Source organism: Chinchilla lanigera, unplaced genomic scaffold, assembly GCF_000276665.1.
Source record: "Chinchilla lanigera isolate Chin_1 unplaced genomic scaffold, ChiLan1.0 scaffold00010, whole genome shotgun sequence".
Lineage (NCBI taxonomy): Eukaryota > Metazoa > Chordata > Mammalia > Rodentia > Chinchillidae > Chinchilla > Chinchilla lanigera.
Window position 1 is genome coordinate 26,233,407 of NW_004955411.1, and position 23,497 is coordinate 26,256,903.

Genomic DNA, 23,497 nt, shown 5'->3' on the forward strand with positions numbered 1-23,497 from the left:
AGAGCTTTTCAAACTTCCATCAGGAGTTCACACCAAAGCCCATCTAAAAGCTGAATGCTCTGAACACTGTGGGCCTTACTCATCCTAATCCTCCCTCTTTTCCTGCCTTTTTCTTTGCCAAACCTCCCCAAAATCTCATTTGCCTTCGCAGAGAAGGGCAGGATGCTGAGGTTGGCACCCTCGCTTTTAATTCTGACTTTAGGAGGGAAAAGGGGATTAGGATAGGTTAATCAAAGGGTATAAACTTACAATTAGGAGGAATAATTTCTGGTGCCCTATTACAAAACAGGGTAACCATAATTTATAATAATGTAATATATGTTTCAAAACTTCTAGAAGAGAAGATTTGGAATCATCTCACCACAAAGAAATGATGACTGTTTGAGGTGATGGATACGCTAGTTTCCCTGAGGGAATCATTCCATCATACACACATGTACCAAAGCAGCATATTGTGCCCCGTAAATACATACACTCATGTTTCCTTTATAAAAAGAACAAAATTGCGTGACTTCATCACTTACTCAGCATGTCTGAGTCTCAGTTTCGTCACCTAGAAAATGTAAAGTGTGAACTCTGACCCAGCTACCAGAGAGCTCTCAGGAAGAAAATCACATAACTAAGACAACAGCAGTTTGTGACAAATGTGCATTCAGTGTTTGTTTTCAAACCTATAGTTTGTAAGTTTATAAAAGATGAATTCAGAACCAAATACATATTATATTAAAAATTAGGATAAAAAGTATATGAAGGATAAGATTAAAATGAATACTGGTATTATATGAGTCGAAAGACACTAAATCTCCCAGTTCTTCCTTTTAATAAGGTGTTTTGGTAATTAAAAAATTACTATCATACAAATGTATCTTCAATTGGTTTCTATAATCATTAAACTACATAAAAGATCATCTGGAAAGGACAACTGGGACTTTGATGTTCAATATTATCATAACAAAGATTTAATACAATTAAGGATTGAATCAAATTTATGGTTATACATTAGTACATGGTTATTATTTTGAATTACTAAAAAGATTAAATCTATACATCTAGTGCTCCACGGGTCTGAGATATGAGAGATAATTATCTTATATTTGCTGTAGCTTGGTAACCAAAGGTGTTTCATTTGACATCATGTATAATATGAAAGAATGATTTTGCTAGTCAGTAAAGTAAAACCTACTCTGATAACTATACGTATTATTGGCCATGCTTTATAAAATGTTTGCTAAAACTCACTAGTAATAAAAATATCATGGGGGCTGGGGATTTAGCTCAGCGGCACAGCGCCTGCCTGGCAACGCAAGGTCGTGAGTTCAATTCTTGGTACTGTGAAAAAAACCAAAAACCAAAAAAATAAAAAATAAAATATCATTAGCCTTTAAATAAATTTTTACAAATTTGAATTTGAACATTGTTCAGCATCATTAATGTACTTGAGAGAACAAACAATGCAAACATATTTTGATGATTTCTGGTTCTTGTGAAGACATACAGTTTTATATTCTCATTGTATGTAAACATTTTTAAACCTTTTTAAGTGTGAAAATTACAACTGCTCTCACTATGATTATTGCAAGGAGGTACAATACCCAAACAAGAACAAAAAGTATGGAACTCATAACAGTTGCAATGTGGGGACACTCATTTTGTTGTGAGAAAGTTATGCCTCCTTTGGCATTCGCCCTAACTTGTTTACAAATTTTGAGGAGATATTTAGTAAATAGGAAGTGTTATACACACCACTGATGTGAATTGCCTCTGTCTGTTCTGCCTTCAGTAGCACAGAAATAGAAATTTTAACACAGAAATCTACCTCCTCCTAAGTGCCCCATAAATCACTCTAAAACACCATGTAAGATTTTCTACTAACACAGTATTGAATCTGAAACTTAGGAAATAACCACACAGGCCCTCGTTACCAATCCACAATGATTAAAAGCATTAAATCCATCTGATTCCACAACTGCCAGATCACACACTAAATCTCATCTGTCTCTTTTACCAAACACAATATTAGAATTGCATTAACTTATATTTCTCATTAGAAATCCAGACTACATGCTATAGAAATGCCCTTACAAGGTATCGTCTCTCAGTCAGCCTGAGCTTATTTACTTATGGGCAGTTGATGAGTATTCATGGCAGACTATTTTTAATGGCATCAGTAAACTAGCTGTCATCTGTAATTTTGCAAGTTTCTATACATAGTAATTTGGAACACCATAAATGTGCCATCATAAACGGTATAGGGGCTAAATAGAAGAATGTTATGTAAGGATGTTATGATGGATACAGCTAACCCTAAAGTTATTTAGTAGGGAAAATTACATGTAAAAGCAGACTTATAAGATAGAGAATAGGGCCAAGGATGTAGTTCAGCCAGAGTTTGCCTGGCAAGTGTGAGATCCTGAGTTCGATTCCTGGTACAAAAAAAAAAAAGAGAGAGACATAAAACAAACAAGACACTATGTTCATATTTGTTGACTCTGTTGTGCATATGAATATTCACTGTATTATACTTTCAATTTTTACATTTAAAAAGTTTAAAGTTTTAAACTATTTTAAAATTCAAGTCTTACACTTCATTGGTGTACCTTTAAAAGTGGAAGACTGCTTATTTTTAAAATACACAGTCTGAAAACATAAAGAGAACCATCACCTTCATCTTCCTAGAAATTACTTTTCATATTAATTGAGTGTTTGATAGTTTCAATTTTCTTCAAAATAGGTACTTATATTTTCCATCTGAATTTATGACTAATTAGTACTCCCAATTAAACTTAAGGAAACATGAATTCAAGAATATTACTCGGATCCTTACGCAGTATACTTGTCTTTTACTCCACATTCTCTGGACCCCCCCCAAACTCTCCCTGTTTCTAGTCACTGTCTCCATTCACCTACTCTCTTCACAGTGAGAACAGGCCCTATCATATTCAACACTTATTTCAAAGCCTTCGGGCCCTTAAAATGTATAAGGAAGTATTTTAATGTGGAAGAGAAAGCTATCAAAATATGTGTGCCTTCCAGAAAATCATGGAGTGTTCAGGTTTTGTTTTGTTTTGCTCTGTTTGGAAGGCACATTAATGAAGCACTATAGAAGCTTTGCTGAACCTTAGAGAATAAAGAGATGAAGAAAAAATTTTAGACCTAATCAGTATCTTGTCATCCTTCCCTCTGGATTTTCATAATACACAGTGGTCATACCAAAGCTGCAAACACCGGGGTATTTGTTATCTGCCCCTAAAACCACCCAGCTTTCCTATATACAGCTGTTGACAATTTCTTACTGAAACAATGTTACTGGATATATACTTCTATTTATTGTTGCTTTTGTTAGATAATTGCTTTTTCTAGGTATATTTTAACTTCAACAACAAATATACCATCAGTGAACAACAAAAATGAGCTTCTTATGAATGTAATTTTCACCAAAATATCACTCCGTCATTTGACTTATGTTTATTCAAAATTGGCTCTCTTTTTATGACTTCAAAATGCATACTATTAAAATGTTTAAATTTGGAAAGCATTCAGCATGTCAAATTATCTGGGAGTTTGAAATGTTAAGTACATTGTTTAAAGTGTTGCACTTGCAAAAAATTCGCTTATTCTCCGGCTTTGCAGAGAAGTATCCCTAAAAATAAATGTATGTAGTGGCTCACTACCACACAGAATCAATACCCATCTATTTAACTTGCTAAGACAATGTAAATTAGTAACTTCCAGCCAGATGTGCGATATACACATCAAACAAACTGCAACCTGTTCATTATGAAAATCCTGTCAACACACACAGAGCCACTTGATGACATTTCATCTAAAGCTGTTTCCACATTTGCAGCTATAAAAATTGTTCTAAGAATTTCTATACAAGGAATTGGGGCTGAGACTCATAAAAGGATAATCAATCTCAGCTTTTCATCTTGTGTGCTTGTGTATAGATGCTTCTCTGTGTTTATTTCTATTTTCATTCAAAGCTACAGAATGTCCAGAAAAAACGTCTATGATGCTACTTTTCCTTCTATAAATCATTTATCCCCATTACATCTTTTTAAATCTGATGTGAAGTTGATTGTCTGATTCTGCAGCTCTGACAAAGTGTATAAAGACTGACACAGTCAACAGAAGAAAAAAAGAACACTTAACCACTGGAAAAAATGAATATTTCAAAATGACTCCAAACATAAATTAAGTTTACCCGTTGGGAGGTCTAACTTGCATTCAGATCATTTATAGGGGTATGTGTGACTATATACCCTGCTGTTTGATAAAGAATGATTACTAAGCACAGGCAACCACCAGAGAATAGTGTGTATGGATAATGCTTGTGATGTCTCAGACATACAAGGCACCGTCTTAAAGAATGTCCGTTTCCTTTCCCTGGTAAGCAGACATAATTTTTCACCCTTTAACAGTTCTGCTTCACAGAGTGGCTTATTTTATGAGTTATGCTTTGCCATTTTCTCTTATGTTTATTTTAGCACTAGGAAAACTGAACTCCTAAAATAGATTTTTATGATACTCAAAACAATGGTATGCTTTCTGCTGTACACGAACATACACAACCTTCTTGCTATTACAAAATTCTAATCATGTTTGCTTTTAGCCTTGTTTACTAAAGTGAGAGACGTTAAAGGATTCTTCCTAATAACTTGCTATTATTCTTAAATACTGGATCCTCACCTAACCAAATTCATCTTCTGAGTCTCTCGGATGAAGTTTTCTTATTAAACAAGGCAGAGCAAACAATCTTATTGGCAATCATATTTTTAATTTGGCAATTTAATGTGGAATTCAACCAGTTCTCAACCTCCATGTATGATCTGATTGCGAAGAGCACCCCTTAACCAACATCCTAATATCAAAACTGTTTCTTCTAAGAAGTAAACAATCCCTGGGGTCCCCTAAAATCATAAAAATTTCAAACTCTACTCCTCCAAATCAGCTCTTCGAACACAAGAGTTCTTCATAAAGGCTTCACCCCTAAACAGTGTGACGTTCCCAAGCACTGCACGGAACGTGCTCTGCTCCCAGTCGCAACAGGCCACGTGACCAGGCCGAGGGACCCACGCCACTGCAGCCGGGGGCTCCGGGACCCAGAGGGAAGGAGGCTCGCCGCGCTGGTCCGCGCCGCGGGACCGGCCAAGCCTCTGGGGTCCCGGCCCCAGGCAAGGCCTGCAGCGTCAGCCCGCGACCCTCTCTTCCTGGGGTTAAGGCCGGACCCTCCCGGTCACTTAAGCTCCCCTCCCGCCCCGTGCTTCAGAGGCTTCACTCGGGCGCAGACTGTTTAAAATTAAGGACTTCAAACCCCAGAGCTAAAAAAGTGAAACAGATGTCCTGGTTGCTAACCATAAACGGCTCCGCGCGTCCGATCCTTGCCTCTGCCTTTTTTTTTTTTTTTTTTCTTTCTGCCTGATTAAATTTTATTTAATGCAGAGTTCGCTTAAAAGGGTGAGAGAGAAAAAGAAAGCCAATAGGGACTGCGATGCGAAAGCTCCTAAATCTTCTGGGAAATAACGAAGGACCGACCGGTCTTCATTCAGACGCCCGGGCCAGATCTGCCTCCTTCCCGCCCGCCAGCACCTGGGGTTCGCGCGGACCACCCCCACCCGGCCGGCCTGGCGTCACAGCGCCCCTCGCCCCCAGGCTCCCCTGCACTCACGTGAGGACGTAGTTGACGCTGACGATGCAGTGCGGCCGCGACGAGCGGCTGTTGTGCACGATGGTCGCGTAGCTCTGCACCCACACCCAGCCGCCGTGCTTCGCCAGGAACCTGTAGTACTTGGTGGTCACCTGCCCCTTCACCAGCACTGACGGAGAGACAGAGGAGGGGCGGCTACCTCAGCCGGACTCGCGCTGGTCCCAGAGGCCCGGCGGTGGGAGTGCGGACCCCGGGTGGGCCCTGGTGACCGCAGGCTGGAGGCCGGGACTGCAGGCAAATCCCTGATCGTGTGGACTGTTCTATTAAATTCCCTCCGACCTAGAATCCCTCATAGTTGTGTTAATAGGGTGGCCCATCACTGGGCCTGATCTCTAGGATTAGCAATTGGGGAATACTTAAAATTGAGGATTATTGGGGCTGGGGATTTAGCTCAGCGGCACAGCGCCTGCCTGGCAAGCTCAAGGTCGTGAGTTCAATTCCTGGTACCGGAAAAAAAAAAAAAGAACCTAGTGTAAAACTGAGGATTACGCCCAGATTGTTTCCTCTAACTATGAAGGTAGTAAGTACTCTTTCCCAGTCTCCGGGGAGTAAGCTCAATGCAAAGCTATATTAAAAGTCCGAGGTGAGGTGGTGCAGGCCTATGTACCTAACTACTCAGGAGGCTGAGGCAGGAAGATCATAAATTCAAATCTAGCCTGGGCAGTATAGCGAAACAGTGTTGCCATTCTTTAAAAAATTAAAAAGGGCTGGAGAGGTAGTTCAGTGGTAGAGCGCCCCTGGGATCGACCCCGTGTACAGGGGAGAGGGAGAAATAGCCAAGGAGATTCCGTGCATGGAAAATAGGGAAGCATGTCAATAAGAGGATAAAACTCCTCCTGGGGAAAATTCGCGCAGAAACGCCTTTTCGACCAATGTTAGCTGTCTCTAGAGGGTCCAGTGTGGGAGTAGCTCCTGTCTGGCCTCAAGTACCCCCACTGCCGCCTATGTAGGACTCCCACCGGTGCATTTGCGTGGACAGCAATCCCCCACCCCCACCCCCGGCCCCGCCTCCGCCTCGGGCGCGCGCGAGGGTTGCTGGGTGCAGGACAGGGAGGTGGCTTACGCAGGTGGTGAGCGCAGCGCAGGTGGAAGGTGTCGCAGCCGTGCACGTGGTGGTACAGGGTCTTCTCGATCAGGTCCTGAGGTTCATAACCCGTCAGCTCCGCCACCCTGCGGAGAGCAATCCCCGCCCTCAGATTGAGTGCTGGGGCTGTTGCCCGCTCCCCAAGGCCTTCCCAGACCTAGGTGCCAGCCCAGAGAAGGACCTGGTCAGTAGCCTAATCTGCTAGACTGGCTCCTGCGATCGCAGGACGCTCTCCCTGGGAGCTCTGCCTGGCGCAGCGGGGCGGCCCTGCGCTAGGGGGCTGTTCCCGCACCTGGAGTCCAGGAAGATGAGCTTCATGTCAAGGCTAGCGCGGAACATGAACATGTTGCTGTGCAGCTTGATCTCGGTGACCGCGCTAGGAGGCAGCGAGTGGCCCACGGCCACCAGGCCCACGTTCTGGTAGCAGCCGTCGAAGGGGGACATGTCCAGGCTGTACTGGCGGATCTTCAGGTAGCCGCTGCAGTGAATGACCTGTAAGGGAGTGAGGGGGGACCCTGAGATCACGCCGAGGTCAGGAAGGGCCTCAGAAGAATGGGAAAGGGGTCTAAACGTGTTGAGAGACTGTTGGGCCAGGAATCTTGTGTGCGCCACGCCTTTCTACTGAATTGTGTAAAGGAAGCGCATACCTGGCTGACCTCACCTGGGAGCTCCTAAAAAAACAGCTGTGCTTGAGTCCCACAAACCCTATTGCATACTATTCAGGTCCTTGCAACCTGCTTTGTAATGACACTCAATCACATTCACCTTGGGAATCACAGCTTCCAGCTAAAGATCAGGTTCTTAGTCTTTGAGGATACAAACTCTGACACTATGACTAAGTAGGAATTCATCAAAGTTACTCGCCATTTCAGAGACTTAGGGTCCATCTCTAGGTCTCTAAGTCTCTGAGACCTAGGGTCCATCTCAGAGTCTCTGGGGCCGGTAAGTATCCAGGGCTACTCAGACTTCTATTGTAAGTGTAGATTCCCTGGAGGTTCAGGGAGCATCGTGGTGCTCCCTGAACCATTGGCGTGATGCATTTTGATGCCCAGAAGGAGTGAACCACTACCACGCAGACTCCTGGTGCTGGGCTCCTGGACCACATAGACGTGCCAAGGGGCATAAGTTTTCCAGCTCAGACACGCACCTTGTAGCCACCGCAGGTGAGTCCAGCGTTCCGCTTGGCCAAAACGCACTTCATCCTCAGGAAGAAAGAGCGCTCGATCTCATACTCTGGGAGAGGAGAGAAGGCTCAAGATGCGAGACAGACACAGATGCGGGTCCCAGCTAAGACTAGGGGAAAGCCGCAAGCTGACTCCCGCGGTCCCCCGCCAAGGAGAGCACGTGCCTGGCTTACCCTGTACGAAGTGAGAGTGGTACGGCTGGTGTGCGGTGAGCACCGCAGTCATCTCATCGTGGTCTGCTGGGTGAATGTATTCATAAATGCTGTTTCCAGTCAGCTCTACCTGTAAAGAAGAGGGTATCGCTGTTTCTATGTTAGAAGAAAGCCCGTGAAGAGGTAAAAGCTTGGGCCAAGGGGTCCCAAAGGTCCATGAAGAGAGCCAACAGTCTGGAATTGGCCCTGAGCTCTAATTCCACCTCTACTGCTTTCTAATAATCTTTTGTTTATTACCTTCCTTATTAGCTTCCTTATCTGGGAATTAATAATAATAGTGGTAGCAATGATAACAATAGTAGAACTAGTAGCTTCCTGGCAGTGTTGTAGTAAAAAGATCATGAGATAAGTATGTGACCTCCTCCCACAGTGTCTGGCTTATGGTAGGATCTCAAAAAAGTAAGGTTTGTATGGGCCCAGGGTCAAAGCTAAAAGATAAAGAAGCTCAGAAACGGGGGAGACCTAAATCTATTTAAAGAATCCTCCTGCCACCAGAGAGGTTTCCAGCCCTAGAAATTCAGACATAAAGGATTGTGGAAACATCACACACAAACTACTGCTTCCAGCTCTGCTTGGAAACACCGCAGGCTGGAAATGTGGACCACTCACCTACCTGAGAAAGACCCAGGTGGACTGAGGCTGTCTCTGAGATGTACATGATCTTCCCATCTGGGGCCACCACAAAGATGAAGCCATCCAACGTCTGGGGAAGCAGAAATAGAGTAAATGGAGAGGCCTCTGGGCCATCTGGAGAAATGGGGGAAGGGAGGACAGAAATTAGGAACATTTGCCAGAAGAGCAGAGAGATGGAATGGAGAGAAACTGTCAGGAGACAGGATACCAAACCAGCCACAACAGTCCCCTCACACACACACCCTGGTCGTTCATTCCAAATCTGTAGGCATACGGGGCATGTAGTATACTGGGACACATCCAGTGGAGTGGTAGGCAAAGATAATGCTCTATAAAACTGAGGATCTACTGAAATGGACAAAGAAACATCTGTTACTGACATACATAAAAGTTCTAGGGAGAAAAAAGTTATAGCCATGGATAAGCAAGGGGTTAGGTCCTCGGAAAGATGATGATCAAAAGAACCAGAAAGTTTCTGTGTCACTCTTGAACGGCTTTGTGGTAGTGTTTGTTGTCTATAAAGAAAAGAATAGTGGCAGGGCACAGGAAATCCAGGGTAGGAAGCACTGGTCCACAGGGAGGATCAGGCAAGCTGAAGTTTACAGGCAGAAGGAAGCTGGCCAGTGGTTCTGGAAAGAGTCCAGGATAGGGGAATTAGAAGATGGGAGGCTGTGTGAGCAGCAAGTCCACAGAGTGGTGATAGCGTACCTATGTTTATGTATGTTTACAGTGAAGCATCCGTCTGACAGGCTCTCCACGGAGGGAAGTTCAGACTTTCCCTGACCCCCTTTTATCTGTGAATGAGTCTCCACAGTCCAGCAGTGGAGACCTAGGATAAATCAGATTCTTCCCTCGAGGAGCTGAAAGTCCAACTGGGGAAAACAGCTTTAAGAGAGATACAAGTGATCACATGGCTGAACAGAGAGCAGTGAACAGATAGAAGACCTAGAAGCTGAGCAACCAGAGGTCAAAGGGAGCATCAGAGAGGCCATAAATGAGATGATTCAGCAGGAATTTGGAGAGGAAGCTTGGAGAGAAGGCAGAAAGAGCACCATAGAAAGAAGTAATAATGTGGCTAAGGTAGAGATGGGGGCTGGAGGAATGATGGATCTGTGTATTCTGAGGTGATGAGTTTTGTGCACCAGGGATGAGACTCAAGAAGTATACCCACATTGCTTTTTTGGAGTGTGGAGCGTCCATCTGAGTAATGTAGACTTGTTCCTGCAGACATAGGGGTTCTAACATAGGCCTCCAAGCATGAAAATACATGATTAGATGTATTTCTGTTTGTTCCTGACAAAGTATGAATGGTGATCCTTAGGTGGAAGCAATTGAGATGAGGAGATCAGAGCAGGTAACTGCAGTAGAAATAGTCAAGCCTGAAGTGGGTGGTCACAAAGAGAATGAAGAAAGTCTGATTCAAAGATTGTACTGTGTATGGACTCCGTGCAGATTGGTGGTGGAGAAATTTAGATCGAGTTTCAAATTTCAGTAAGGATATAGAACTCATTCATCAAGATTAAAAGTTCAGAGACACAGTGAAGTTTTATATGGTGGATATCTAGGTGCGAGAGACAATGTATTCTTGTCTTGGAGACGCTAGACTTTCAATACATGCAGATTTCCACTTCGATGTGTCCACTGGACCATAGGAAATAAAGGTCTGGAGCTCAGAAGAGGATCCGCAGTGGAGAAACCAGCTAGAGTCATGTGGAGAAAAGACTTGATGTGGTGACATTGGCTGAGATCATGCAGGAGGTCTTGGAACTGAGAAAAGACACAGAGCTAGAGCACTGTGAAAATTCCATCTTTTGCATAACAGTTGGAGGTAGGAACAGTGAGGAGTGGGAGGGGAAGGGAGAGAATGTGGAAATAGTGCTGTCTTAGAAAGAAAAGAGGAGACTGTCCAGTCATCAGGATCACCTCCTGCGGGTCTCTGTCAAAATGTTACCTTGGTGAGGCCCTGGCCAAACATTCTCCACTTTAAATGGCAAAACTAAAGCAGAGTTCCCTCTTTCCCCTTCTCTCCAGAGCACCTGTGCCACCCAGTACACTATGCAGTGCACCTCAGTGGGTTTGTAAGGCTGCTGTCTTTGGAATGCACGCTCCATAAGGGCAGGGCTTTGAGCCTCCTGTATTTATGGGATGAACAAGTTCAGGTAGGATAAGAGGTGAGCGTCTAACTCTTGGTATCAGAATGTGGTGGGGCTTGTGCCGGGCAGGATAGGTGAAAGAGATGCTAGACTGTAGAGATGTGGGAGTGAGTGAGAAGGGAGGGAGTTACTAGAATTGCACGTGTAAGTCAGTCTTGCCACAAGTTTGGGATGGAGAAGGGCAAAGAGATTGGGCAAGGGCTGGAAGGTGTAAAAGACTGAGTTTTATTCTCTTATTTATATTGCTGGGAGAAATTAGTCAAGAATATGAAAAACTTGGGACAGGTGATAGTGGGACATGATAGAAGGTGCTTCAGCAAAGGGAATTACAGAACCTTTCTAGATAAATTCACAGTGATGGAGGTCATTGAGGGAATCCTCTCCTAAACCATTTCTTTGTTTTGTGAAACTAATATCTGTTGGTCCCTGGAAGGGAGAAGAGAATGGGTAGCAGTGGGACATGAAAGCTGTCTGGATCCTACAAACAGATGTGGCTTCTTAGGCCCCAGGCTCCGTTAGAGGAGCTGCCAGTGGACTTGAATAGTAATAAAGAGGGGGTGGGGGTGGGGGACAAGTGTCAAAGCTAAAAATGCCACGGGGGTTATTATTTAAAATATTTGTTTTGTGATTTAAGTCAGCAACAGGCAATTTAAACCAGTGTGCACTGCAAACAAGAAGGCAGTGGGCACCTCACAGTGTTAAACTCATTACCTGGGGCGTGTCTGTGTCTACCCAAGGGTTTGTGCAGAGCCTGAGCAGGCCTGCGACTGGGCTGTCAGGAAGAGGGGGGAGCCTGGGAACAACAGGGAGGAGATGAAATGAGTTGTAGACACAGCTGGATCCGGAATGTGTAGGCTTAAAATACTGATGGGCATTTCCACCAGATTCCTGTGATTTCCTTCGCAAGTTTCCTTCAGAACCTTCATTTCAGATGGGTCTGAGGCCTGCCCTCCTAGGCCTGGCTGCAGTCATTCCGATTTTCTGTGTCCAAAAGTGACAAAAGCACCCTCTCCCTTTGGCCAAGAGTCTTAGAGGGGCATTACTGGGCTATTTTCTAAACCCCAACTCTTACTTATTCCTTTATGTCCCTCTCAGGTTCATAAAATTCCATTTGCCCTTCCACACTCAGCTAAGAGCTGAAGTTTTACCTTTGAGGGAGCTGTGGGGTTGAGAGATCCCTGTCTAAGTTCGAGCCTATTTATTTACTTTTTTTATTTATCGAAACTAAAAGCCCAGCAGAGCAATAGGCAGGCACAGGGACCTTGAAACACACATGGCACCAGAAGACCTGTGCCTATACCTGGAGTAGATGGGAACCCAGTTCACGGCCAACGTTGTCCAGGGGACTTGTGCGACTGGAATGGCCCCATGCCTCCCCCAGCCCTGTGGAGACAGAAAAACAACCTTTAGCAAAAAAAAAAAAAAAAAAAAAAGATGCAGCTGGAAGTTTGGGACTTGTCAGAGTTTATGGTTTGTTCTACATGGTCTCAGGAGAGAACACCACTGAGCACCATCCTTACTGTCACCCACTATCTGCGCCATAGCCTAGGAAATGAGGGAGCATGGAACACAAGAACTTGTACATTTTGGCCTTCTTCCCATTGGCTTCTGAGTGGAAGTCGGACCTGCCCCACCCGGCCAGACCCAGTTTTTTGGGAAAGAAGGGCCCTCTTCCTGCACAGGCCAAGCAGGACCTCAAGTGGCCTCTATCCTGGAGGAGCCTGAGGCACTACACCCAGCTATCATTTTTGCAGGAGTTCACTAGTGTGTTTACAGGGATGAGGGACACCTGATTTCTTACCCAAAACTTTGTCCTTATCAAGAACTGAAGGACATCTCCAGACACAGAGGAAGCTGTTGCCTCCCAGAAAAACCTGAATAATAGGCCAGAGTCATCTGGTCCCTGATGGTCTTTCTGATTGGCTGTGGGGCTTTCTAGTCATTCTCCTCCTTAGCCTGTGACTTTAATCCTCTATGGAAAACGGAAAATCCCATTTGTTTACAGTAGACTCCCAGCCTGTGCTTACTGGCATTCCTGGCAATTCTCCTCCTCTTTCCCCCTCCAAAGCCCAATCTTACACACCCCTCACCCTCGCCTCCCTTCCCCTCCACAAGGAAAAGGAAGGCTTTTCTTCAAGAAAAAGTGGGATTTTCTGAAGTCCGTTACTTTGAGGTGCTAGCAGCCTTCTAACAATATTTTCCTTCTTCCTGGATGTAAAGAATTTTTCAGTTTCTCTACTTCCCAGGTATCATCTTCTCTTAACAGCTCCATCCCCTCCTTGATGTTACCACGTTTGGCTCTTCTGAGGCTCTGCCACAAACCTCAGCACCATTCTGGAGCCGCCTAAAATATAAAGCACTCAACATTCACTGCTGATGAAAAAAATAGTATAACCTGCTCTATTACCTGTGTACAGGAAGAAATTTTTTAAAAGCAGAAGAAACTTGTGCAGACCTTTGGTAAACTATCCTTTAACAATGGAGCCGCTGAAATTATTTCACTAGATAGTTAAATTCCTTCATTGTTAGAACCACTGAGCAAGGTTTAACTGACCTTTTTTTTTTTTTTTTTTTTTTTTTTTTAAGGTGCTCTACCTCGTCCGGGGCCACACTCCTATTGCAATAGGGGGCTGGAAAGGCTCTTTCACAGTAAAAGATGGAGGTAGACACTTTAAAGGTGTTGGTCAGGAGCTGCTTCCTAAGCAAGCGATCAAAGCCCTGGCTACGAGGAACAGGAGCGCCCCTTAAGCTCCAACAGGGTCTTTCTGGGTGTTTGCACATCTAAATAAATCTAACGATTTCCCCGACGCTCTGCAAACACTGATGCTCCCGCCTGTGACTGGACTCCTCTCCCTCCCTCGCACAGATTGACCCCTCCTGACTCCCACTCCGCCCCCCGGCTACCCTCCCGGAGTGACTCCACTGCCCCAGTCCCTGCCGTCCTGCCGGACCATTCCAGGAGGGCACGCGTCGCGGTCACCTCTTCGCTCAGTCAGTTTCCCTTCGCTCCTCCTGATCCAGCCAGCCTATCCTTGTTTTCCGGCACCTGTACGTTTTTTGGTACCTGCTCAAAGGTACCACCCAGAAGGGGGAGGAGGGAGTTGGCGTCGAGCCTGCACTGGAGAAAAGGCTAAGGACCCTGCTGGAGTGACTAGCGCCCAGGTGGCCAGGCCCTAGGGCACCCCTGAAGCCTGGGAAGTCCTGAAACTCCCAGCTTCTCGGAGCGCAGACCGCACTCCCGCGCCTCGCAAGCGGGTTGGGCCATAGTGTGTGAGTGGGGAGGGCCCAGAAGAGTGCGAAACCTGCGCTGGGGTCAACGAATATCTTTAAATTTTTTGAGGGTCTCCAGAAATGGCCGTTCCATAGCAATGGTGTGACTCGCCCTGAGCCGTGCGGGAAGTGGGGGTGGGAGACTTTTCCCGAGCTCGCCAGCGCTAACCTCACTGTAGAGGGGGTGGCGACCTCAGTGGTATGTGCCCGGGGGGAAAATAAGACTTCCCCACAGGTTAATGAACAGCCCGTTGGGGTGCAGGTTAACAAGGGCCTGCCTCGCCCTCCCTTGCACACTCCCCGGACACACACCTTTTAAGGGATCTTTTGTTTTTACAGAGCATTGCTTTCTCTTTTTGTTCCCCCTCGAAATATCACAGGGTTCGGTCTGGGTTAATATTTGATGAGGCACTGGCTACCTTGCTTACCTGTCAGCCGCTCCTGATGTAGTGCGGGGCTGCGCTTGCCCTTCGGGATGCGGAGGACACCTCCCTCCGCAAGCCCGATCCCGGTCACCCCTTCTCCATAGCCTCCAAGTGACCCCCTTGCCTGCTGCCTTCGGTAACGCGCTCTGGCACCCAATTTCATTTGGCGAGGGGGTAAGCTGAGATTTCGTTTCTGCACTTGACCTACCGCAGAAAATTCGCAAATCCTTTGATTGTCTGTTTAAAATGAGGAGGAAACCGGCTCCCTTTGCGGCGGGATTACAGTGGGAACAAGATCTAAAGATTCTCTTGTAATTCGGTGAGGCCGAGGGAATAGGGTTTTGCAAAGGAGAAAAGGAGCTCTGCGAGGGAGGCGATAACTAAATCGGGTTTTAGACAAAAGGATTTTCCCCAGCTAAAGTGGCCGAAGACAAAGGAAAACATAATCTATTTTGGAAGATTTCCAAGATATGCCACATTAACCTTGGCAGATAAATTTTGCTTTTCCCAGCGCCCCCCCTTCCCTTAAAGTCTGGTTTATCATATTTACATAAGTAGCATTACAAGGGATGTATCTATTATGAATCTAAAGGGCTAGCTCACATTTCACGGGAAAACCCAGGCAAGTTTCACTGTTGCTTTACCCTGGGTACTGGGTTGAGCCATTTCCATTTAAATACCCCCTGACCCAAGGATTACCTCAATGGACTGACTGCACGGGTTTTGTAATTTCCTGAAAATGAGATTTCGATTTATAAAACAAGAAACCAATTAGTAACCAAATGAGGCGAAGTAGATCCACTAAAATTGACCTAATCCCACAGGCACCATTTAGGCCCGTTCTTGGCGAATGAATGATGAGCCCCAGTCTAGCGTGAGCTCAAAGCATCATCCAGCTGTGTTATTGCAAGCAGCAAAAATAAATTGATCGAGCTTTTCCTTCCAAATGAATTTCATACCCTTGACAACATATAGATTACAGACCAGGCATCCTCACCTCCTTGACTCAGACAGACAGAGGAGGAAGAGAAGAGTTTTTTCTACTGTTTTGTCTTGTTTTTCCTGTTAATATATAAACACAATCTTTCCATGGAAATTGTTTCCTTCTTGTAGCCCTTCCCAGGGACCAATACCTCCCGGTAGATGGTGTTATGACTTTTAGGCAAAAGGGTAAGGCAGAAGCCCTACAAGTTGTTGACAGTCACTATCACAAGCTGGGCACTTTGGGGAAAAGACCTAGGAGGCTGAACTCCTCAGACCCTGCAGCAGCTTGCCCCAGCCGCATGGGTCTCTCCTGGGCCAAGGGTAGAGGAGTTCGGGAAGAGGCTGGCTCGGAAGTAATCCTGAAGACCCCAAATCCCTTGCGTCCTGCAGAGCCTGCTCCTCGTTGCTGAAGCACAGTCCAGGCGGTCCTCTGGTGGGGCACAAAGCAGCTTTGGTCTTTCCACTCCACTCGTCTGAGACTGGGTACTCCGGAGAGGGGACACAGAATGGGCACTCCTAGTTGAACCAAGCTCCTGGAGCAGTTTCTGGGCAGAAGCCCTTCAAACACTGAGGCTAGGAGGCAAGGCGTACCTGCTCCCTTTTATAGTGCTTGGGTCGTCTCGGGCCGCGGGTGAGTGTGGCAGAGCTCCCAGGGGCATCGGTGACTGTGTGCCTACCCTCCGCAATGTGTGCGCTGCCCTCCCCTGTTTGCTGCTGAGGGGCCAGAGACTCTGCACCCCACCCCGGGAATGCACTGTGTGGGTAAATCTTGTGGAGAGCTCTGTCAGCGTGCTGGGCCCTCCTTCTGCCCTTTGAATGCTCCACTGGCCCCCAGCTTAGGCTTCCAGTTCAGGACCAAGCTGCCAGCCAACCTGAACCTGCTGCTAATGAACGAAATCCCAAAAACCAAAGCAGGGCAAAGTTCGGCCCGGTCCAGATTAAAACTGAGGACAAACGCATACGGGCGTGTGCTGCGTGGTGCACAAGTGTTGACGAGTTTTCCCAGGACTTTGGGACTTGGAGCGTGGCGCGGACTTGGCGATGCCGCCTCCCCACAGTCCCAGCAAGGCAGAGTTGCAAGACAAGAGGATCTTTCTTGGGTTCTACTGGGCTGCGGACACCCACGACCATACCCAGCTCGCCCTTGGGCACTACGTTATGGAACAGGAGCTCCCTTTAAAGTTTAGAGGACCCGGGTCTTCGGGTCAGGGACCGAGCAACTCGAAGGGAGGCGGCAGGTTCGCACCCGCACCCACTGGGATGGCGCTCGGAGCTCAGAGGAAAGACGTCGGGGAGCAGTGGGAGCCCCTGCGCCGCTTAGGGACAGTGTGGAGCTGTGGCACGCAGGACGCTGACCCAGCCAGCCCCGAGCTTCGGGGTGAGAGAGGTGCGGGGGAGGCCTCGATTAGATAAATGTCCAGGTCTGGCCACAGCCGCGGAGGACCAGGACTTGGGCGGTAAAGCCGCCCGTACCTACCTCAAACTTACTCTACTGCAAAACCTGTGTTCCTATTCGCCAAGCAGAAAAAAGCAGCAGGACCGCTTCAAATAATTAGGGTTCCCTTTCCTCACACAAAATGTAAAAGTCCATTCATCAGAGGCTGGTAATGCGTGATGCACTAAGACCATTACGTGTTCTTAGGGACTAAAGCTCATTTTCCTGAGAAATACCTGCGCCGACAGAGAAATGCGGCAAGAATCCGTGGGCTTGAGTTCTGTGACCCCGTTTGTCTGTAGAAGTTCGAAGCTGCCGACATTTCCAGAACAGAAACAACTCCCGAGAAATCAGCCTCGTCCTCTGTACATTTAGCTGGGAGTTAGCTTCAGGAGGAAAAGTGTACCCTGATTTAAAGACATCTTACCATAACTGTGAATTCTGGGTTTTTTTTTTTTTTCCTGTTGCTTTCTACTATTTTTATTAGTGTTCCTTCTCTTTAAAAAACAAATGTACTTTTAAACCAAATCTACAATTTCAAGCACATAAATCTGCTTTGGAAATACTCTGCACAGAGTTTAGTTCTGCACTCCACATTTTAAATCAACATCAAAACTGGAATTAAACAGAGAAAAGCAGCATGAAGCATAAACTGTAGTTAAAGACTTTTCAATGAGAAAAACTTCTGTAAGAAAATAAACATGGAAACCTAATGCTCAATCATTTCTCTGAGCAGCAAGGAAAACAGCCTTAAATCACCCATCCACGTGGGAAATGGGACCTCTTTTTCTTTTTCAAGTCTCTGCCCATATATATATATAGTGATTAAGGATTTCAATCTTGAGGTGAATGTTCTAGAAATAATCTGTGAAGGTTTGTTTAATGGCCTTTGACTTTTGTAAGGTTTCTTTTTTTTTCCCCCCGAGAAGCTAGTAATTGCAATGCTTTGACTATTTTTTAAAAGACATTTTGATAATGATATGGTAGAGCGATATTACCAGGATTCTGAATAGCAATGAATTTAAAAACCACGTGTGATCCTGAAAGTTTATTCTGCACACCTCTGTCACCAGCCAAAATTGTATTAGTGCTGAATTATGGATATGTACTTCTTTTTAGCTGAATTTGTCCTGTTTTGTATCTGTAGCAGGTCAAGCCATCTCTTTTTTACCTGCCTCCTGGCTTTCACTGCAACAAAGATTTATACATTTCTATATCCCTCAATTTTTCCTTTGCAAGGCTGTTTTAGAATAGACTATGTTATCAATCAGGAGATGTACACTTTTAATGATTTCACAGTAGTATTCCTTGATTTCTTTCTTTTTCTATTAATCACCAATCTAGGGGATTTATTCTTAGATTATTCTTAGATTTATTCTTAGATTAATAGATCTAAGATCTAATAAATCCATTCTTAGATTTATTCTAGATTTATTCTTAATTATTTCAGGTACTCATATCTCACTGCTGCATTCCCTCTTTCTTTCTCTTACCCACGCCTGAGCAGCTCAATATTGTGTCTACTAAGGTAAACTAAGGGAAAGTTGAAACAAGGCCCAAACAAAGCCACTAGACACTAGAGGGGGGAAATGTATTCACTGTATTCAGCAAAGGTCGTGGAAAGGAATTACCTACGTTTTAATGATTTCTTCTTTCTTTCAAATGTAAGTACTGAAGAATTTTTGTTTTTTCATTTAGTTTATAGCCTTTAGGCATTACAGGATAATATAGATAAAATGTGATACAAACATAAACTGAACTTGTACATTGTGTTGCCTATAGTTAAGTCACCAGACATATAATTTCATTCTGTGTATCTTGCAAAATCTATGTTACATGGAATATGATGTTTACCAAGAGAAAATAGCTATCCTTAAGACAAAATATAATGGAGGATCGTCTATGTACTAGGATTATTTCAAGACAGAAGTAAAGAAGAACTTTATCTTCAAATTCTATGTTGCTCGTACATAAAATTACCATCATACAAAGTATGCATTTCCTCCACTGCCTTGGATCCTAGTCTCACCCAGCGCTGCCCGGAGTCAATGCTGAACCCAAATTTAGCACCCCCTGCAGGCTGTGCCCGGTTCTGTGGCCTGTCGCTATTTAACTCCTTTTGAGCATTCCTTTGAAAACTCTTGGGTATTGTTTTCGTTTCTTGCTGTATTTTTCTTTACTATTTCAATGTGCTGTGTTTGGATTTGGGGGTTTTTAAAAGCATACACTCTCAAAATGAAAGCCTCATCCCTACGATCCAGCTGTTCCGATGACCCTGTCTGTCTCACAGGGTGGGGGCTGTGGGTGAGTTAAGAGCTCAGCAGTAGCTGGAGAAATAAAGGATTGGCCCAGAGTTCACACATCCCTCCTCCCTGAAACTCACGCTCACCCACTGAGGATGGGCCAGGCGGACGGGGCCCAGGGCTCGGAGAGGGGGCGCTGGTGAAAGCACGAATGCTGGCTAAAGTAGCCAAAGGGGAGCGGCCTGGCCGTTGGGGGACTTCCAGCAGTAGTCTTTATGGGGTTTTCTTTAAAAATAACTAGAAGTTGCCTCTAAAAGTCCCACACTGGCTATGAGTTTACTTTTTGTTTCTCCTGTTTTGTTTCTATTAGGACACGATTTATAATTTGTGGGATTAGCCCTTACACAAGAAAGCTTGCTCTCGTAACAACAACAAAAACAGCCGGGTCCTCTCAAGGCCACGCCTGCTCTGGGTCAGCATGAAATAGACTAGCGTCCCAGCCCAGCGACTCCCCGGGCTCTGGGGTCCCGCGTGGTGCCCGCCCCAGAACACCGACCCGCTATTCTTCTCCTCCTCCGATTACTAGCAGCCTCACAAGCAGCACCATATGCTGCTTCTGATCAAACAGCGAGCGACATCGGCACCGATAATTGACGAGACCCGCTAGAAATCACGCAGAAAGGGAGCCCACTGAGACCGCAGGGGTTGACAAATCACTGCTAATAATCCTGTTAGGAACAGCGCGGCCAGCGGGGTTCGCAATAGCTTTATTTTTATAAAGTAGGCGTTGACAGTATAAAAGACAAGGAGATCTCTTTTTTTAAACAGAAGGCAGTGTGGCATAATGGTAATTTTCCCAGCACAATTTGGATAGAAAATATGGATTTAAAATACATAGATCCTCCCTCTTCTTTTTCTTTTAAAAAACTTTTCAGGTACTTTCAGGCTAGATTCCTCTCTTCCTGTGGTTTCCACGGTCAAATGAGAACTGTTGAAGGAACCATTTTAAGAAGAATCGACTCTAAGAGAACTTTAGTTTGAGGGCAGAATTGAACTATAATTTTAAAGTTTTCTTGTAGCGCCCTTGACTAATTTTGGAGCATGTTTGGCAAGCTTGACATAAATATTAAGCAAAGTGAAACTCCAAACCCAATAACTACTTTCTCTCCCCATCCCCATTTCTTAAAAAAGAAAAAGAAAGAAAAGGAAAGGAGAAACCAAACAACTACAATCAACAACAAATCTTTATGGACCAAATAAAAAGTTCTCATTTTTAAATCGTTTCGCTTGGGTTGTGTTTGTTTGTCTATTAATCTCTCCTTCACCATCCAAATTTTGCTCTCCTGGCAAAAACATTTCTAAAACATTCTTTTAAAAATCTGTTATTTGGCTGCAAGCAAAGAAAAGAATGAGTAAATGGAAGAGAGAAGTGTCTTTTCCTTACTGAGTATTCATAGTTCCTTTTATGCGGTAGTGTTCCATGAAAGCTCTTCTGTTCTTACACAGCGAATGTTTATAATCAAAATATAATTTTTACATCATAGCAGCAGCTCAGCTTGTCTACCTTCTAGGCTTCCTCATTAGACAATTTTCCCAGAATCCAGTCACCAACTGGTCACCCAGATGATATTCTCTAAGCAAGCTAACCATTTAAATTCAATCTTATATATTTTAGAACTACCTCGTATCTTACAGATGATAATAAAGCCAGAGCAGCAAATCACCAAGCCTCACAGTTTCAGATTCTGAAAACGCCTTGAAAATTTAGAATAAATTTACTGCAAGCATCCAAGAGACTGAGTAAACTTGCGACATACTCACGAATATGCCTGTTTCTCATCTGCAGAACTACAGACACATACAGATGTTATTACCTGGCTTAGCCAGCTCCTTTACATGGGTTTATCTATACTTAGCAAAATACCCCATTCAGCATTGCCCCTGGCTTCTACTAGACACAGTTCCAGCAAGAGAAATAAAAAAGAAAGTCGTGTTTAGATTAGTGGTACCCTCAGTTGAGCCCAGTATCTGAAGTGTTGACAAAAGCACCGTTGGGCTCCCTCCCAACTGAACACATCTGATGGTGTGAAGACAAAGTATGAATGGAGAAACAGAGTCTGGAAAGGCAACAAGAATTCCAATTCAACCAGGACCTTAGTTAAGTAGCCCAAGCTAAACTTTCCTTTGCAAAGAGTGTGTATCTACTTCTTTGCTCAATAGAGTAGGCTCAATCCCTGGCAAATCTTCTCCCCCTTCTGCCTTTGACATCCGCTCTACACAAAGTCACTTACCTTCTGGGAACACCACTCTCATTTTGAGATAGCTGGTGGTGAGTCTGATTATGGATGCTTTGTCCAGCTGCGAGGTGATGGCCGAGGGCAAAGGCAATAATTTAGCCAGTTCATAAAACTCACTGTTTTCTTTCTCCCTCCTAGTCCGAGCAGCATTTTTGGACTTTTCTTTCATTGTGTCTGGTTCCCCCTTTCTTCTTACAGCGTAAACTCCACAGATTCATACAAAACCCAAGATCAGCTTTCAACTAGAGATCATACTAGGCGAAAACACAAACGCGGACATTGAATGAAAACCTGAAGTCTGCACAAGAGACAGTGTGCGGATGACAGTAAAAAGCCAGTGCAGCGAACAGAAAATATTTTCTTTGAAGACATAAGATGCAAGTGTAGGAAATTTGTTCATCCACGGCAATTTGGGCAACCCTGGCGGTCTCTAGATTTGAGATGCTGGCAGAACCCCTCAGGTTTTCTTCTATTCCGAGTTTTCTTCTATTCCGAGTTTTCTTCTGTTCCTCGCTGCAAACCCGGTTCCTTGGAAAATCGACATCATAATTCCCGACGGTTGCTCTTCAGTTTCTCGGCATTTGAGGCGGCTCCCAGCCCGTTTGGGAACAGGAATCCTGGATAATTCTTTCAGACCACTGCGAAGGCAACAGCATCAGAGCATGAGAAATCTGAGGCTCCCACTTTACCCCTCGCCCCAGTTCCAAAAAAACGGCCGGAAAGGGCCTCCGCACGCCTCGGCTGTCCTGGGCAGCATGAGGGGGGAGTGTTTTTGAGATGTGGACCGGACAGTGGGACCGGACCCCTGTACGCACTGTCCACACTCCCTCACCAGTGCCGGCTACAGTCTCCAGCCCCTTTGGAAGCTGCCCAAACAACAAAGCGCGTGTTTTCGAAGAGCGTCGGGAGACGTCGGCCGGGCCAGCGCCTGCGGTCCCGGATTCCTGCACAGCCGGCGGCGCCGTGCGGGCCCGGGACTCCGCAGCCCTGGAGTTTGGCTCCCTCCCTGACAGCGGTCTGAGGTCTGAGCGAGTCCTCAAAAAGCAGCGCTTAAAACGTCAAGCCCCTGGGGACCCGCGCGGCGACCCGGGGCTCCCCGCCCGGCAGGGGCAGGGGCTCGGGCTGGCAGTGCGGGTTAACAGGTGGCGCTGGCGACGGCTCCCTCGGGCGCGGGGACGCAGACGTCCCGCCCCAGCCTCGCCTCCCCCAGGACGAGCCGCGCTGGAGGCTCCAGCTGCACCTACCTTCGGTCCGCGCGGGCCGCAGAGGGTGCGGAGGCGCCCGCCCGCCAACTGCACGCGTGCCTGCGGCCCCACTAAGCACCTCCGCCGGCCTCTGCGCGCCCCACCGCCGGAGCGGAGCCCAGCACCCCCTGGCTCCTTGTGCTCGCTCATGAATGGGGGGGTGCCAGGCAGAAGGAGGATGCGGGCTTTGGGACTGGAGCACTGGTTTTAAAATCCTCCTCCTCGGTACTTGCTAGCAAGCCAGTGCTATTCCTAATTGGAAGCCAAAAGCGCCCCCCCGTAACTTCTTCATAGCTTACGAAATTTAGCTTCAACTTCACTCCCGGGCTCCCTTTCTCCCGCCTTCCCTCAATGCCACTCACAAGACTTCCTGCTTCTCATTGGCTCGGCGCCCAGGGGCGAGGCGCTCATTGGCCAATCGGGCTGAATGGCTGGGAAACGCCCCACGCCTGTCTAGCCCCTAGCCCGCTGCTCCGAGCTCCGCGTCCGACGACCCGCGTGGCCGCCAATGCGCCCAGGGCGCGGGGTCGACGCTGCCCCTCGCTGCTGCGGCTCCCAGCCTCCGGGTCCTGGGAGCTGTGCGCTCCCGGCGCGGCTCCGGCTCCCCGCGGCTGTCTGGGCCTCCG

General features: G+C 46.1%; 1 protein-coding gene across 1 annotated transcript in view; it reads right to left on the bottom strand.

Moving 5' to 3' along the window:
• Nucleotides 1-23,139, bottom strand: part of Sim1 (single-minded family bHLH transcription factor 1) — an 83,537-nt gene extending 60,398 nt beyond the window's left edge. Inside the window, exons 1-9 of the mRNA XM_005377811.1 lie at nt 22,872-23,139; nt 21,622-22,265; nt 12,274-12,356; nt 8,801-8,890; nt 8,149-8,257; nt 7,939-8,024; nt 7,084-7,283; nt 6,771-6,877; nt 5,669-5,816 (exon numbers count right to left, since the gene is read on the bottom strand). Coding sequence (XP_005377868.1) covers nt 5,669-5,816; nt 6,771-6,877; nt 7,084-7,283; nt 7,939-8,024; nt 8,149-8,257; nt 8,801-8,890; nt 12,274-12,356; nt 21,622-21,796 — 998 coding nt within the window. The 5' untranslated portion in view covers nt 21,797-22,265; nt 22,872-23,139. The remainder of the gene's footprint in view (nt 1-5,668; nt 5,817-6,770; nt 6,878-7,083; nt 7,284-7,938; nt 8,025-8,148; nt 8,258-8,800; nt 8,891-12,273; nt 12,357-21,621; nt 22,266-22,871) is intronic.
• Between the last annotated feature and the right edge of the window lie 358 nt (nt 23,140-23,497).